The following is a 14,397-nucleotide window of genomic DNA, read 5'->3' as shown; positions in this document are numbered from 1 at the left end:
ATGGAATCGCAGAGAGAAATGTAGTATGACATTATTTTGTTATTATTGTGCATTTTGGTGTTTTTTTTTCTAACATTCTGAATATATTATTATTATGGTCTAATTAAGAAATTATAATATATGTAAACGAATTTTATGATGTATATCTTGTAATTTCTTTTTCAATATGCTAGAGATTAAAAGGTATAAAATGGTATAAACAAGCAATCTCAAACACTTTTTAAAAACAACTTATTCACTTATACAAAAATATTATTTTTAGTTATTTTATATCAATAAATACTTTATAAAATATAACTTATTATTAACTTATATTAATCCAAAAGAAAAACCATAACACCTTTTTCTTTTTCCCTTAAATAATAAATAAGGAATCCAAACACACCCTTGGTTCCGGTCGTCTGTGTTCATAAGCAGGCCACCGTGTCCGGTTATACGTTTATTATTTTTTTATTTAATACAACCCATCGTTGTTCTGACTCCTCCTCCGACAATCGTCGTCATCCCACAGCGTTGCTGAAATTGTACTTGGCGGTCGAGGGGCAATTGTTGATAGGAAAAAGTAATTCTTGATGTAGAAAAGCAACTGATTGTTGTAAGTTGTTTAATAAGTGTTTGATTTTGTGTTTAATTAGGCCCCTCCCAATTGATAATTAATACTTCAAGTTACCTAACCTATATTGATCTGGTTGGTTAGCTAACTATATATATATCTATATATATATATATAGTATTGTTGAATACTAGAAAACCACTTTCTTTATAACTGTTTCAACCAGCCCTTCAATTGGGGACAACAGAGTTATCAGGTTTTTTATATTTTCTTATTTCCTAGTGTATGTATGTGATTAGTAAATAATTAATCCTATAACTGCAGCCAGGGCAAGGACGGAACCGTTAGGTGTTGGGATATCGAACACGGGGAGTTATCGAGGTATATATTCAGTTCTACACGAGTTATGATCATTGTAGTTTAGAATTATATGAATGACTCACTAAACATATAAATTTAAGTCTCACTAACATTAATGAAAAACACCTATGTAGAATATGATGGTTTTTTTTTTTAATCTTAACAGGATACCTTCGGTTTCAATTGACGCAAATTTCTATCACTTTTGCAAGCTTTCATTAGAGAAGAGGCAACCAACACCTCATTGTGTGAAAGAAGTCATAGAAGCTACCAGTGAAGAAATTTCTCATGGCAACCAACAAGAGGCAGAAAATTGTGAAATATTGAAAAGTAATTTTCTTGACCACTTGTAGATGGTTTACTAGAGGTGTCAAGATGGGCTGGTTGGGCAAGTTGGGTGATGGGTCAAAATGAGCTAGGGTTGAAATGGGTGATTCTTACTTCTTAGTATAGGTCGAAACGGGCGGGTTTGTGTGAGATTAACCACAACCCAAACCAAACCATTCATAACTCCCAGTATTGAGAAAACGGAATTACCTGGCGACTAGTCGCTAATGGGTGGGTTACTAATAAATTGTTTGCTAACCGGTGGCAGTTGGTAATTGGTTTTCTCATTGATTTATTATGTTTACATTTAATCATTTGTGTTTGAAGTGACGTATAAAGTTTCCATTCTGATTCATCCCGATTAATCACTAGTCGGTACCCCACCGCCCGACAAGTTAGATCCACAACGTTGATAAGTACCAACGGCAGATGCCATTTTTATAGTTTATTTTATATTAACTTCTAATAATGGCATATCGAGGTTTACTGATCAGCATTTCATATAATTTTTTGATATCAGATGATGTCTGTCAGGAAGGATGTCCATACGTGGCCATGGCTGGTGGTGAGCGCTCAGAGGTATGCACATCACCATCATTCATAATTTAATTTTTATTTTTTAATATATCTTTTATATTTGTTTTACCTCATGGTTTTTACTTGAAATATTAATTAAAAGGTTGAAATATGGGATCTCAATGCTGCGGAAAGAATTGCAACGTTACCGCATTCTTCTGGTGCCTCTACAAATGATTTTACCAAAGGAAAAGGTACTTGCATGTTACATTATTTTGTTACTAGTCCCTTATTAATGGAAACAATAGTGTCTTTTTTGGTCATTATACTTATTAATTCCAATTACAAAATATTTGACCTTTTCCACAATAATGTCTTTTTGGTCATTATACTTATCAATTCCATGTATATTAAAAAATGCAGTGCACTGAAGTATCTGATAATTTGATTATTACAATTACAAATGCTTCTAAGTATATTATTTCACAGGTATGTGCATGGCCGTTCAAGTGTTTTTGCCTTCTGAATCACAGGGATTCCTACATGTCTTAGCAGGGTTTGTTCTCTTATTCCCGTTTATCCTAATGGTTTTATTATTATTTTTTCAATTCTCAAAGCAATTTCACTTCATGTGGAATTTCGATATCAAATAATCAAAATTTGTTCATTTTGCACATAAACTACTCCTGATGAGATTTCTATAGGTGACCCACAATCCATATATGAATATGCTACTTGTATATACTATTAGGGCTGAAAAAAAAATGAGCGGGTTGCGTCCCGAATCAATATGTTAATATTTATACAGGACATCTTTTGTCTGTAATTTTGAAAATTGATAAATAAGCAGCGTGTACAATGATATCACAATTATATTTTCTCAATAAATATTGTTTTGTGTAACATCCCGAAATTTCCAAAATGATATTAATTATATTACTTAATAATAGAGGGAAAGTTTACTCGGGTTATCGGGAAATAAATAAATAGAGTAGGAGTTGGTATGGGTCGGGCTAGTGTTGGGTAATGGATATGGGTTATGGACTTGGGTTATGAAAGAAGGAAGGAGAGTCCATGGGCTTAAGCCCATGATCCCTAATATAAATACCCTTAACCACCATTTCTCACATATTCCATACACACACCCAAAACACACACGACCCGAACCAAGATCCGAAGGCGAAAACCCGAGCTTGTTGGTGCTGGAACGTCGTGACGGACCAAAACTACATCAAGGCTTAACCGTGTTCGTGGTTCGACTCGTTCAAGGTACGTTTATAGCTAGAAATCGTTCGTATAGGTTCGGTTTGATTTGAGAAATGATAGATCTGAGTTTGTATGGTAAAAACGAATCCAACAAAGCTAAACTTACTGAAAATGGTTATGATTTGATGGGTTAATCGATTGATAAAAAGAACCCGTAACCTATATGCCTAAATCGCACCCTTTAAACATCGATGTTAGGTCGATTTGATGGTTGGGGTTTGTAGGCGCTGGTCAGACAATCCCGTGGGTACCTAAATCGAGTTATTTGGTTAAGAAACGAAGGTGATTAAGGGATTTAAGAATGAACAGTAGCTGCAGACGACAACTTCGCCTGCAAGCTAAGTTCGCCTGATGAACTTCGCCTGCAAGCTAAGTTCGCCTGATGACAACTTCGCCTAAAGCCAAGTTCGCCTGATGACAACTTCGCCTGATGACAACTTCGCCTAAAGCTAAGTTCGCCTAAGGTTTAACTTCGCCTAAAGCTAAGTTCGCCTAAGGTTTAACTTCGCCTAAAGTCACGTTCACCGTTAGAAAATAAATTAAAAACCTAATGAAAAAGGTGTTAAGATAGTTAATGTAAATAAAAGTTTTCCAAGCTGACCTGGCAGCTCGACCCCAGCCAGGGGCTCTGCCCCTTGGACCCTGCTAGGGGCTGCCGCCCCTAGACCCCGCTGCCAGGGGCGCTGCCCCCGGACCCCCGTTCGTTGTGGGTAGTAATTAAGACTAGAAAGATGATATGAGTAGTGATAGTTAATTGATATGTATACTTGTTATACAGTCAGCCGTGCACAACTGAAGAAAGGGATTACGATTAACGGTGAACGTAACCGTGTTCAGGTGAGTTTCTAGCCCCATTCCTTGTTATGTTTTCGGGGCTGTGTGCATACTCGATGTGTTGTTAATACATTTATCCTAAGTGATAAGTGTATGCCATATGTGATATATGTGATAGGTATGAATGATTGCTTGCCGGTACGCGAACGATCTTCGGATATTGCGCGTACTGTCAGGTTAAAAATAAAGGTACGAATATTATATATCGACGATGTATGAACATTACAAATGAATACTTGTCGGGGCGTGAACGAACTTCGGATATTGCACGTATCGACAAGGGGTATGGTTGTTAAATGAATGATGTAAAGAACGCCTAGAGTGTTCTTATGCTAATATGTAATTAGTTGTATATGTGAAGTATGTGTATACAGGTACACGAATGGTATGTGAGTTCTACGTTCCACATTGTAAGTTAGGATGGCAAATCCCTCTAGCTTCTGTCGGACATAGACTCGGCAGGTGATGGCGTAGTTAAGGACTGCGAGCCTTATACGTGATGTAGATGATAGATGTAAACGTAGATAGGGACGGTGGGCCTTATACGTGTTATAGGAGATAGACGCCAACGTAGATAAGGACTGCGGACCTTATACGTAATGTAGATAGGCGTCAGCATAGGAAAGGACTGTGGACCTTATACGTGCTGTGGTAGCATAGGAAAGGACTGTGGACCTTATACGTGCTGTGGTAGCATAGGAAAGGACTGTGGACCTTATACGTGCTGTGGTAGCATAGGGGAGGACTGCGGACCTCGTACGTGCTATGAATTAGGTTGCAACATAGGGAAGGACTGTGAACCTTGTACGTGTTGTGGATGTAGGATGGTATAGGGAAGGACCGCGGACCTTGCATGTACCATGAATGGTGAACATAGGTAAGGACTGCGGACCTTTTACGTGTTCACGATCGTGAGTACAGGTATACACGGCGGACTATGAACGTACTCTCGGTAGACTGAGGTTAGTGATTGTAGATATGTATGTATGTATGGTAGCAAGTATGTACGTAGAATAGAAGGGTAACTAGTGATGTATGGATATGTATCTTCGGATATGTATGTATGTGTATGTATTGTATGGCGTACGATAACTAGAACTCACTCAGCGTAGCTGACTTTTAGTATGCACGCAGGTGAGTGGAATGAGACAGCTAGCTTGAGCGGGCACATGGTGGGCGAATAGGAGACTGGCATCTGAAGACTCAAGACGTTTAAGTTTAATGTTTCGTTAATTTAGAAAGACAAAATGATGTTTTAAGACAAGACGTGTTTTGTTATGAAATGTTTTATGAAAGTTTTTATATTCCGCGAAAGTTTTAATGAACTCTGATTTGTAAGAACTATGTTTATGAGTAAATCTAACGCTAAAGTAAGGCTACCGAGTTCGGGGCCTTACATTTTGATAAAATGAAACCGGGGATTTTATGCAGGCCTGCAACGAACCAAAAGTTCAGTTAACCGTTCGACTGGAAGTTTGTTTATTTAGTAAATGAGCAAACATGAACGATTTTTTTGTCCATTTAGTTAAATGAACGAACGCCGGTTCCGTTCGTTCATTTATGTTCATGAATGTTCGTGTAAGTTCATTCATTTATCCTCTTTTGTTTACGTTTATTTATGTTCTTACATTTTTTAAATTTGTTTGGTTACATATTCGTCTAAGTTTTTACGCTCGTAACAATTTAGTTTAGTTTTATAATTGCCTATTACAGTTTTGTCTAGATTTAATGAATCTTTAGGCCCAACATATAGCTCATGTTTACTTTTAATTGGTGTTCACTCTGTTATGTTCGTTTCATTCGTTTATGTCTATGAACCTTTCATTTATATTGTTAACAAACTAACATAAACGAACACAAAACAAATACGCTCATTTTCTTAACAAATAAACCATAGTTATCAAAAGCGATCGATTTTGGTGCCTAGGCACAATTTTCAGGCGAGTCGATGGTAAACCTACTCTTACTGGTCAAGGCGTTTATCTAGGAGAAAATATATTTTTTAGATTTTTTTTAATTACTTTTGATTTCTTTGGATTGATCATTAACTGATTACCTAAAAAAACGGATTTAATTAATCTACTCTAATCTCTGTATATAATTATCGGGGTGTTGCTGAACGTACCCCCCTTCCCTTCAGTTTTACTAAACATACCCCCTCCCTAAAGTTTTACATTAATACGATTTAAACTTTTTTGTTTTTCCTTTGCCATTATGCTATCTTTTATTATCATTATTAATTAAAAATAGTTTTTTTATACTTTAAAGAGTTTTTATTTTTATTTTTTATTATTTTTTTTTCATATTATAAAACAGTTTTTTTTAGTTTTTAAAAATAACGAAGATAATTGTTTAAGCAAAAAACGTTTCTTTAATTAAAAAATAATATTTTTTCTATTTTAGTGTTTTTAAAAAATAATTTTTAGGGATAGCTTACTTTTAAAAAAAACACATTTTTAATCAATAAAAGAGATTAAACAATATAAGAATTGATCAACAAGTTGGTTTGTTTCTCATGTCATGTCACGTCACGTCACATTTATCTTATGCACCCAAACCTAACAAAAAAATATTCGAATGGTTTTTTTTTGTCCGTGAAAGACATATGATAAGATAAAAATATACAAAACGTTTTATTGTTTTTATAAAGACGTTATATCATTATTCTTTAAATACATGTTATAAAGCATTTAATAATAAAAATATTATTTGTCATGATGAACAAATACTCAAAAAGAGTATTTGTTCATCATGACAATAACAAAAAAAATATTCGAATGGTTTTTTTTTGTCCGTGAAAGACATATGATAAGATAAAAATGTACAAAACGTTTTATTGTTTTTATAAAGACGTTATATCATTATTCTTTAAATACATGTTATAAAGCATTTAATAATAAAAATATTATTTGTCATGATGAACAAATACTCAAAAAGAGAGAAAATGAAAAAAAATTAATAAACTGTAAGGATTGTTATTTGATATTTTCTAGAGACTTGAAATAACAACAAATATTAGAGGATAGTAATATGCCAAATAAAATTGTAAAAGGTATTGAAAGTCTAGGGGAGGGGTTATGACAAGTACACAAGGGGGGTACATTTAGCCTAACCCAATTATCGATTGTTCTGGTTTCTGATTATTTATCTGATTTTGTTATTGTTTACTATTACAATATGTTTCTTATATTATGTTTTTGCTTTGCTTTACCGAATTTAATTTGCAAGATTGCTATAAAATAATTTACTTTGTTTTACTGATTTTAATTTTAATTAGCAATATTGGTATAGAGTAATTTGCTTTGGATATTTTGGGGTTTTGTACTTTTGGTATTGGTTAATTTTTGGTATTTTGAATTATGTTATTCATGATTTGGGGGTTTAAACTTTTGGTATTGGTTAATATTTGGTAATTGAACTATGTTATTCAAGTTTTAGGATATATAACATATTAAATTTTTTTCATTGTGTGCTTTTTCTTTCTGGCCCTCGCTTTTTTTTTTTTGCGCCTAGGCCCGCCTTGAGTGCGCCTAGCACATTTGATAACTATGGAATAAACACGGACAAGAAAACATTGTTCGTGTTTAATCATTCGTTCGGTTAAAGTTAAATGAACGAACATGAGCATGCTTCGTTCGTGTTTTCTCGGTTCGTTTACAGGCCTAATTATTAAAAAAAACACTTTGGGCCATTTTTGGTGGTTTTGTCTGTTTCCTTGTTATCTTATATTTTTACAACTTCATCTATTTGACCCGTTAGAGATAAAACATAAACGAGTTGACCGTTTTGTATGCAGTTATGAGGATGGAACAATGGGTTGGTGGGATTTAAGGAATCCCGGGTTCCCGTTAACTTCCGTAAGGTTTCATTCAGAACCAGGTTTGTGATAACCAAATGCTCGTTTTTGTGGCCATATTGTTTTATATGATTATACTAATATAAGGGTTTCTTTGTTGTATCAGTTTTAAGTCTGTCTATTGATGGGATGTTCAATGGTGGCGTTTCAGGAGGCGCAGATGACAAAATCTTCATGTTTACTTTGGATCATTCGTTGGTATGAAAGCACGTATTTATTATATTTTTCTCTAACATGTGACACGAGTAAAATAAATTTTTTTGAAAGGAAGCATGTTAAATGGATTAAAAATTAGTGTCTTTTTAACACATAAACCCATCTGGATCATGATTTTAGTTTTTTCAAATAATATAAATTTGGAACACTGTTTGTAAAAGTTGAACAAATAGTGTTATTGGTAAATCCAACCCGTTTTGACTGGTACCAAAAGAAACCACTTACATTTTGCCACATCTACTAGTATTGATTTATGAAAATATGAACACATAACTGTGTAAACATATTTATATTAGTAATTAGTCTCACCTTTTGGCATAGGTCAAAGCAAAATTACTTATTTGCCCATTTGCCATGATTTCAACTTTTTCTTTTTCATTTTAAGTTGTAATATCATAAATCTATATTCATCTTTAATGTCATATTGTAAACGTACATGTTAGGGTTCTTGTGTGGTGAAGAAAGAAATAAGCTTGGAGCGATCTGGCATGGCTGGAACTTCAATCCGTACAGATGGCAAAATTTTTGGGACTGCTGGTTGGGACCACAGGTTAGTACTAGGGTACAACAATTTTACTTGTTCATATGAAAACGTGTAAATCCCCCGGGGCGTCGCTGATTGATACGAGATCCGCACGATGTCTAGGAGTGCGGAATCCTCCTATACTCGTTTACGATGTTATAGACGAAGAACACGATTACACATAAACACACACATAAATGGGATAAAACGAATCTACAGATCCTTTATATAATAACCAAACCACGTTACATACCGAACAAAAACAAAAAAACACGGCCGACCCGAGGTGAGCTCTACCTCGGGCCGTCCCACACGACTCTCCCTCCCGGTTTCTCTCTAGACAATGACAGCTTACACAAAACACTCTCACTTTTCTGAATCCTAAACCCTAAACAAGACACACATATATATAGATAAACCAACTTCGCGGGCTTGGGCTTGGGCCTATAGGCGAAGTTGTCATAACTTCGCCAATGGCGAAGTTGTCCTAACTTCGCCAATGGCGAAGTTGTCCTAACTTCGCCTATGGTGAAGTTGTTCTAACTTCACCACTTCGTCTCCGCTGGTCAGAATTGCATAGCGACGGTCACAAAATGCACCAACAGACTCCCCTTTGACCGTTGCTCTCAATTCTAACAAACACAAAAGATCATCTGTTACAAAACATGCACCAACAGACACCCCCTTAACTGATGATCTTCTGTTTTCTTCTTCTTGTAGGACTCGATCTTCAGACATTGCACTGTGATCTTCAAACTTGAACTTCACATATACATGCAACATTCATCCTGTCTTCAACCAGCAGTGTCTGAAACTGTCTTATACTCCACAAATCTACCAATCACCCGGCGTCTTCTATATCAGATCTCCCCTTCAGTGTAAGCTCCTCCGAATAATATCGATCGATATCTTTGACCTGCATCCCCGTGCCTAATCGATCATCTCAACCAACACGTGAAGTTGTTCCTAACTTCACCAACACGTGAAGTTCTTCTAACTTCACCAACACGTGAAGTTGTTCCTAACTTCACCAACACGTGAAGTCTCCACAACTTCATCCAACTAGTCGGAATTGCATAGTAATATAAGGTTCAATCTTCAACTACTCAAAATCAAGTGATCAGTTTCATCACAAAACCACCTTGACAGAATCTAACACACATGACCATTAATAAATCCGAAACATCTTCAATCACCAGGGATAACGATCAAGAACTTAAACATTTTAATTCCCGATTAAATCCAACTTGTTTCAAAATTTTCACCTTAATAAATAAGCATCCCGGATGCTCGTATCCCACGTTTTCGGGATCCAATTCTCGAACGCCTTGAAAATAACATAAATAATATGCTCTAACCGCAATCCAGTAATGACGAAAACCCGAACAAAATTTGACTTTCTTCAGTTGGTCAACCTCGAACAACACTTATTTCTTGGCCCAAAAACACCCAAATATGTGTCAATATCCAGTTTCAAACAATATCCCATTCGCAACTTCAACTAAATAGCCATAGTTGACCCGTATTTGTTCACACGTAAGACCAAGAGATACCAATTTTCACTCTTTGTCGAACAACATTTTCGGTCTCACAATAATCGTGTAAACCTGGCCATTCAGACGAAAACTCCAAACAATTTTTTTTTTTAATATATTTTTTTTTAACTTCGCCAAAAAGTCAACTTCGCCAAAAAAGTCAACTTCGCCAAAACCCTAAAATTTTAGCGACAACTTCGCCTGAACCCCATAACTTCGCCGACGACGTCTGTTCGGCCAAAAACATATCAGAAACGGCCTGAAAACACCAAAACGCAGATCTCGAACCATAGCATAAGAGCCTAAGGCTCTGATACCACTTGTAAATCCCCCCGGGGCGTCGCTGATCGATACGAGATCCGCACGATGTATAGGAGTGCGGAATCCTCCTAGAATCGTTTACGATGTTATAGACGAAGAACACGATTACACATAAACACACACATGAATGGGATAAAACGAATCTGCAGATCCTTTATATAATAACCAACCACGTTACATACCGGACAAAAACAAAAAAACACGGCCGACCCGAGGTGAGCTCTACCTCGGGCCGTCCCACACGACTCTCCCTCTCGGTTTCTCTCTAGACAATGACAGCTTACACAAAACACTCTCACTTTTCTGAATCCTAAACCCTAAACAAGACACACATATATATAGATAAACCAACTTCGCGGGCTTGGGCTTGGGCCTATAGGCGAAGTTGTCCTAACTTCGCCAATGGCGAAGTTGTCCTAACTTCGCCTATGGCGAAGTTGTTCTAACTTCACCACTTCGTCTCCGCTGGTCAGAATTGCATAGCGACAGTCACAAAATGCACCAACAAAACGGGTCAATTTGGGTTGTGAAGTTGTGATTTATCAATAACCGGTCAAGCGAGTGAATTGGAAAACTACTTGAATGAAAACTCTCAAATGTGTCAAACTCACGTAAAGTCCATCCAAATTCTTACAAAACCCTTCATTGTTTCGTTCTAAAACGTTAGATAATTATTTTAATAATGTGGTTTTTCATCATCTTTAATACATTAGTTATTTATAGAATAATATAAACCCTGATGGGTCAACCGGAGTACCGGACTGTCACGTTTTGGTACATATATACAACTACTAAGTTTTACAATGATTGAAAACTGTAAAAGTGAATACCGATACCAATGTTCTTAATTATATTAATAAAATTTTTGTTGGAATGTTGAGAAAAAAAATGACAACCACGCATGTAGTGTATTTAAACAGCTAATGAATGCAAGTTATTAGAGAAAATAAATTTACTAAAATGTTAAATGGATTATAAATTCAAGTTAATTACAAAGATGGTATGTGATATGTTTAAATCACATATTTGGTACCAGCTGTTTGCTAGACCATAGCGGTTTTGGTCCTTCACCTGAACTAACTTTAAAACTGGCTATTAAGTCGATTTAAAATGATCATTTTACCCTTTTACATAATTGATCAATGGTCTAATTCTCATTTATTATTATGTATGACAGGATCAGGATTTATAATTACAAAAATGGAAATCCTTTGGCAATTTTGAAGTATCACCGTGCCACGGTATGTACATAGTCGCTTAGGACGCCACTAGGACCGTAAACAAACTGAACGGGCAATGAGCAGTTCGTGAACTTTTGACAGGAAGTCCGTCTATTTATTAAATGAACAAACATGAAGAAAAAAGTTTGTCATTCAGTTAAACAAACAAGCATGAACCCATGTCCGGCTCGTTTATGTTTGCTCATGTAGTTTCGTTTATGTTCTCCTGTTTATATTTACTTATGTTCGTTAGTTTACGCTCGATTATATACTCATTGTCCCGTTAAAACTTACTCTACTTTTAATAATTTTTGCATGCCCAACACATTGTTTTTTACATTACTTTTAATTGGTTTTAGCTGATTATGTCTAGTTATGTTCGTTTGTTTATTATTAACGAACGAACATTAACGAACACGAACATGCTCATTATCATAGCGAACGAACACGAACAAGAAAACTTCGTTAGTTTAACTGTTCGTGTTCGATCATTTGTTTGGTTAAACTTAAAGTTAAAACAAACGAACACAAACATGCTCCACTCATGTTCGTTCAGTTCGTTTACAATCCTATACACCACAGTTGACCCATTTACTTATGCATGGGTCAAATAAGATTATGTTTTATCCTAACGGGTCAGACATCTTATGCCTTTGAACGGATCAAAAGTTGTCCAAATTGAATTTTCTAATCGTTATTTATTGAATTTTTTATTTTTATTTTTAATATTTTACATATTTATTATTTGTTAAAAACAGACATTATTATGTACGCCTGATTATCCTCTGTTCATGTTTGCTTCCATTTATTATTATTTTTTCTTTTTGCAGTGTAATGCAATTTCATTTGCTGCGGATTGTAAAAAAATAGCCTCTGCATCTGAAGACACTACTGTGGCACTTTGGGAGCTTTATCCTCCCCGGTCTTCTACTTAATTATAATTATATTTTATTATTTATTGGTCGAATTTGTATATAAAGGAAAACGTGTTTCAACTATAACATAATTCGCTTCGGTTGGGATCTCTTTTTGTTTGGGGTAATTTTACACGTGACGATATGGGCAGGATGGTTTGTTAGAGGTCGAATTGCCCAGAACGAGTGTGTTATTAATAGCACGTAGTGGACGTGCACAAATTGGGTATTTTAAAACCGGGATCCAGGTATATTGAAACCGGGTACAAACTGGAACCGGTTCTAGTCAAGAACCGGGTACGGGTTATACCTGAAAACCGGGTACACCGGGTTTTCCATTTTTAAACTAAATTTGATTGTTGGGAACCGGTTCCATTGGCTATATAGCCGTTTTTGGACCGTTGGAACCGGTTTTTGAATATATAAAACATATACACATACTATAAATTGTTGTGTTAAGTTTAGGACTTGATAAATCACTTCTCTAACTCTAAAACACACTTTAAATCTCAATATCGATTAAACCGGCAAGCAATGGCAACCAACGATGATGTTATTATGGTCATTGACACACCAAGATGTCCTAAGGTTTGGGTTCATTATGACTTGTGTGTTATGACCAACTAACATGAGATGGTGCGGTGCAAGTATTGTGTCAGGTTTCTAAAAGCGCGGTCAAACTCGACTCTCAGAAACTCAGAAAGCATACCAATAAGTATTTTCGTGAAAAAAAAAGTTTGGACGCTAAAAAAGCGGAAGCGGGAGAATTGTTAGGCTCTGTAACTCCAGGCTCCAGCCCCTACCGTCGGTAACAAAGCTTAATGGACGTAGAGAGCCGGTGTTTGTTATTTTAGTTTTTATGTTTAATAATGTTTGTACTTTTTCGTTTTTAATAATAAGATGTTCGTTATTAATGGAATGAAGTGGTTATATATATATATATATATATATATATATATATATATATATATATATATATATATATATATATATATATATATATATATTGTAAGGCCCCGTTACCGGTAACCCTACTTTCATGTTGGATTTACTCATAAACACATTTCTAAATATCAGAGTTAATTAAAACATTTATGCGGAATATAAAACTTTCATAAAACATTACAATATTTCATAACTTGTCTCAAAACAACCTTTGTCTTTCACATTAAAACATTAAAATTAAAACATCGTAGGTCTTCAGATGCTAGATTCTTGTTCAGTGCCATGTGTCTCCTCAAGCGAGCTGCCTCATCCTACTCACCTGCGTGCATACTAAAAGTCAGCTACGCTGAGTGAGTTCTAGTTAATCACATAATCATACAATACATTCTTACGCTTCATACTTAATCTCTTAACTTTCTTTCATATACACCTAAGTGCTTTTACTTTCATTTTTACTTTCATACTCTCTTTACATTCATAATCATACGTTCATTTTTACCTTCATGCTTTCCTTACATACATAATCATACTTTTTAAAGAGTCTTTCGCCCTATAACCTCACAGATATTATAAGGGTCTGGTCCCTAGTTTTAGAATATTAGAAGGGTTCGATTCCCTAACATCACAGATATTATAAGGGTCTGGTCCCTATCATCACAGATATTATAAGGGTCTGGTCCCTAGTTTTCGAATATTAGAAGGGTTCGATTCCCTAACATCACAGATATTATAAGGGTCTGGTCCCTATCATCACAGATATTATAAGGGTCTGGTCCCTAGTTTTCGAATATTAGAAGGGTTCGATTCCCTAACATCACAGATATTATAAGGGTCTGGTCCCTATCATCACAGATATTATAAGGGTCTGGTCCCTAGTTTTCGAATATTAGAAGGGTTCGATTCCCTAACATCACAGATATTATAAGGGTCTGGTCCCTATCATCACAGATATTATAAGGGTCTGGTCCCTAGTTTTCGAATATTAGAAGGGTTCGATTCCCTAACATCACA

At 35.5% G+C, this 14,397-nt stretch overlaps 1 protein-coding gene across 3 annotated transcripts; it reads left to right on the top strand.

Moving 5' to 3' along the window:
* The first annotated feature begins 1,148 nt into the window (after positions 1-1,148).
* On the top strand, positions 1,149-13,336 carry LOC143592935 (protein DECREASED SIZE EXCLUSION LIMIT 1-like). Of its 3 annotated transcripts, none has more exons than XM_077072712.1 (9): positions 1,149-1,228; positions 1,761-1,819; positions 1,920-2,010; positions 2,246-2,312; positions 7,653-7,735; positions 7,819-7,910; positions 8,372-8,478; positions 11,485-11,548; positions 12,358-13,336. In XM_077072712.1, the coding sequence occupies exons 2-9, from the start codon at positions 1,796-1,798 to the stop codon at positions 12,460-12,462; spliced, it is 633 nt and encodes a 210-aa protein (XP_076928827.1). In that variant the 5' UTR covers positions 1,149-1,228; positions 1,761-1,795; the 3' UTR covers positions 12,463-13,336. The 3 variants fall into 3 exon arrangements, with proteins under 3 accessions (XP_076928827.1, XP_076928826.1, XP_076928825.1); XM_077072711.1 differs by having other exon boundaries at positions 1,151-1,243; XM_077072710.1 differs by lacking the exon at positions 1,149-1,228 and having other exon boundaries at positions 1,670-1,819.
* Positions 13,337-14,397: the final 1,061 nt, after the last annotated feature.

Source organism: Bidens hawaiensis, unplaced genomic scaffold, assembly GCF_021521415.1.
Source record: "Bidens hawaiensis isolate Kalapana, Puna unplaced genomic scaffold, B.hawaiensis_p1.1 tig00041457_1, whole genome shotgun sequence".
Classification (NCBI taxonomy): domain Eukaryota; kingdom Viridiplantae; phylum Streptophyta; class Magnoliopsida; order Asterales; family Asteraceae; genus Bidens; species Bidens hawaiensis.
Note: the sequence above shows the minus strand (reverse complement) of the source record. Positions and strands in the feature narration are given on the sequence as shown.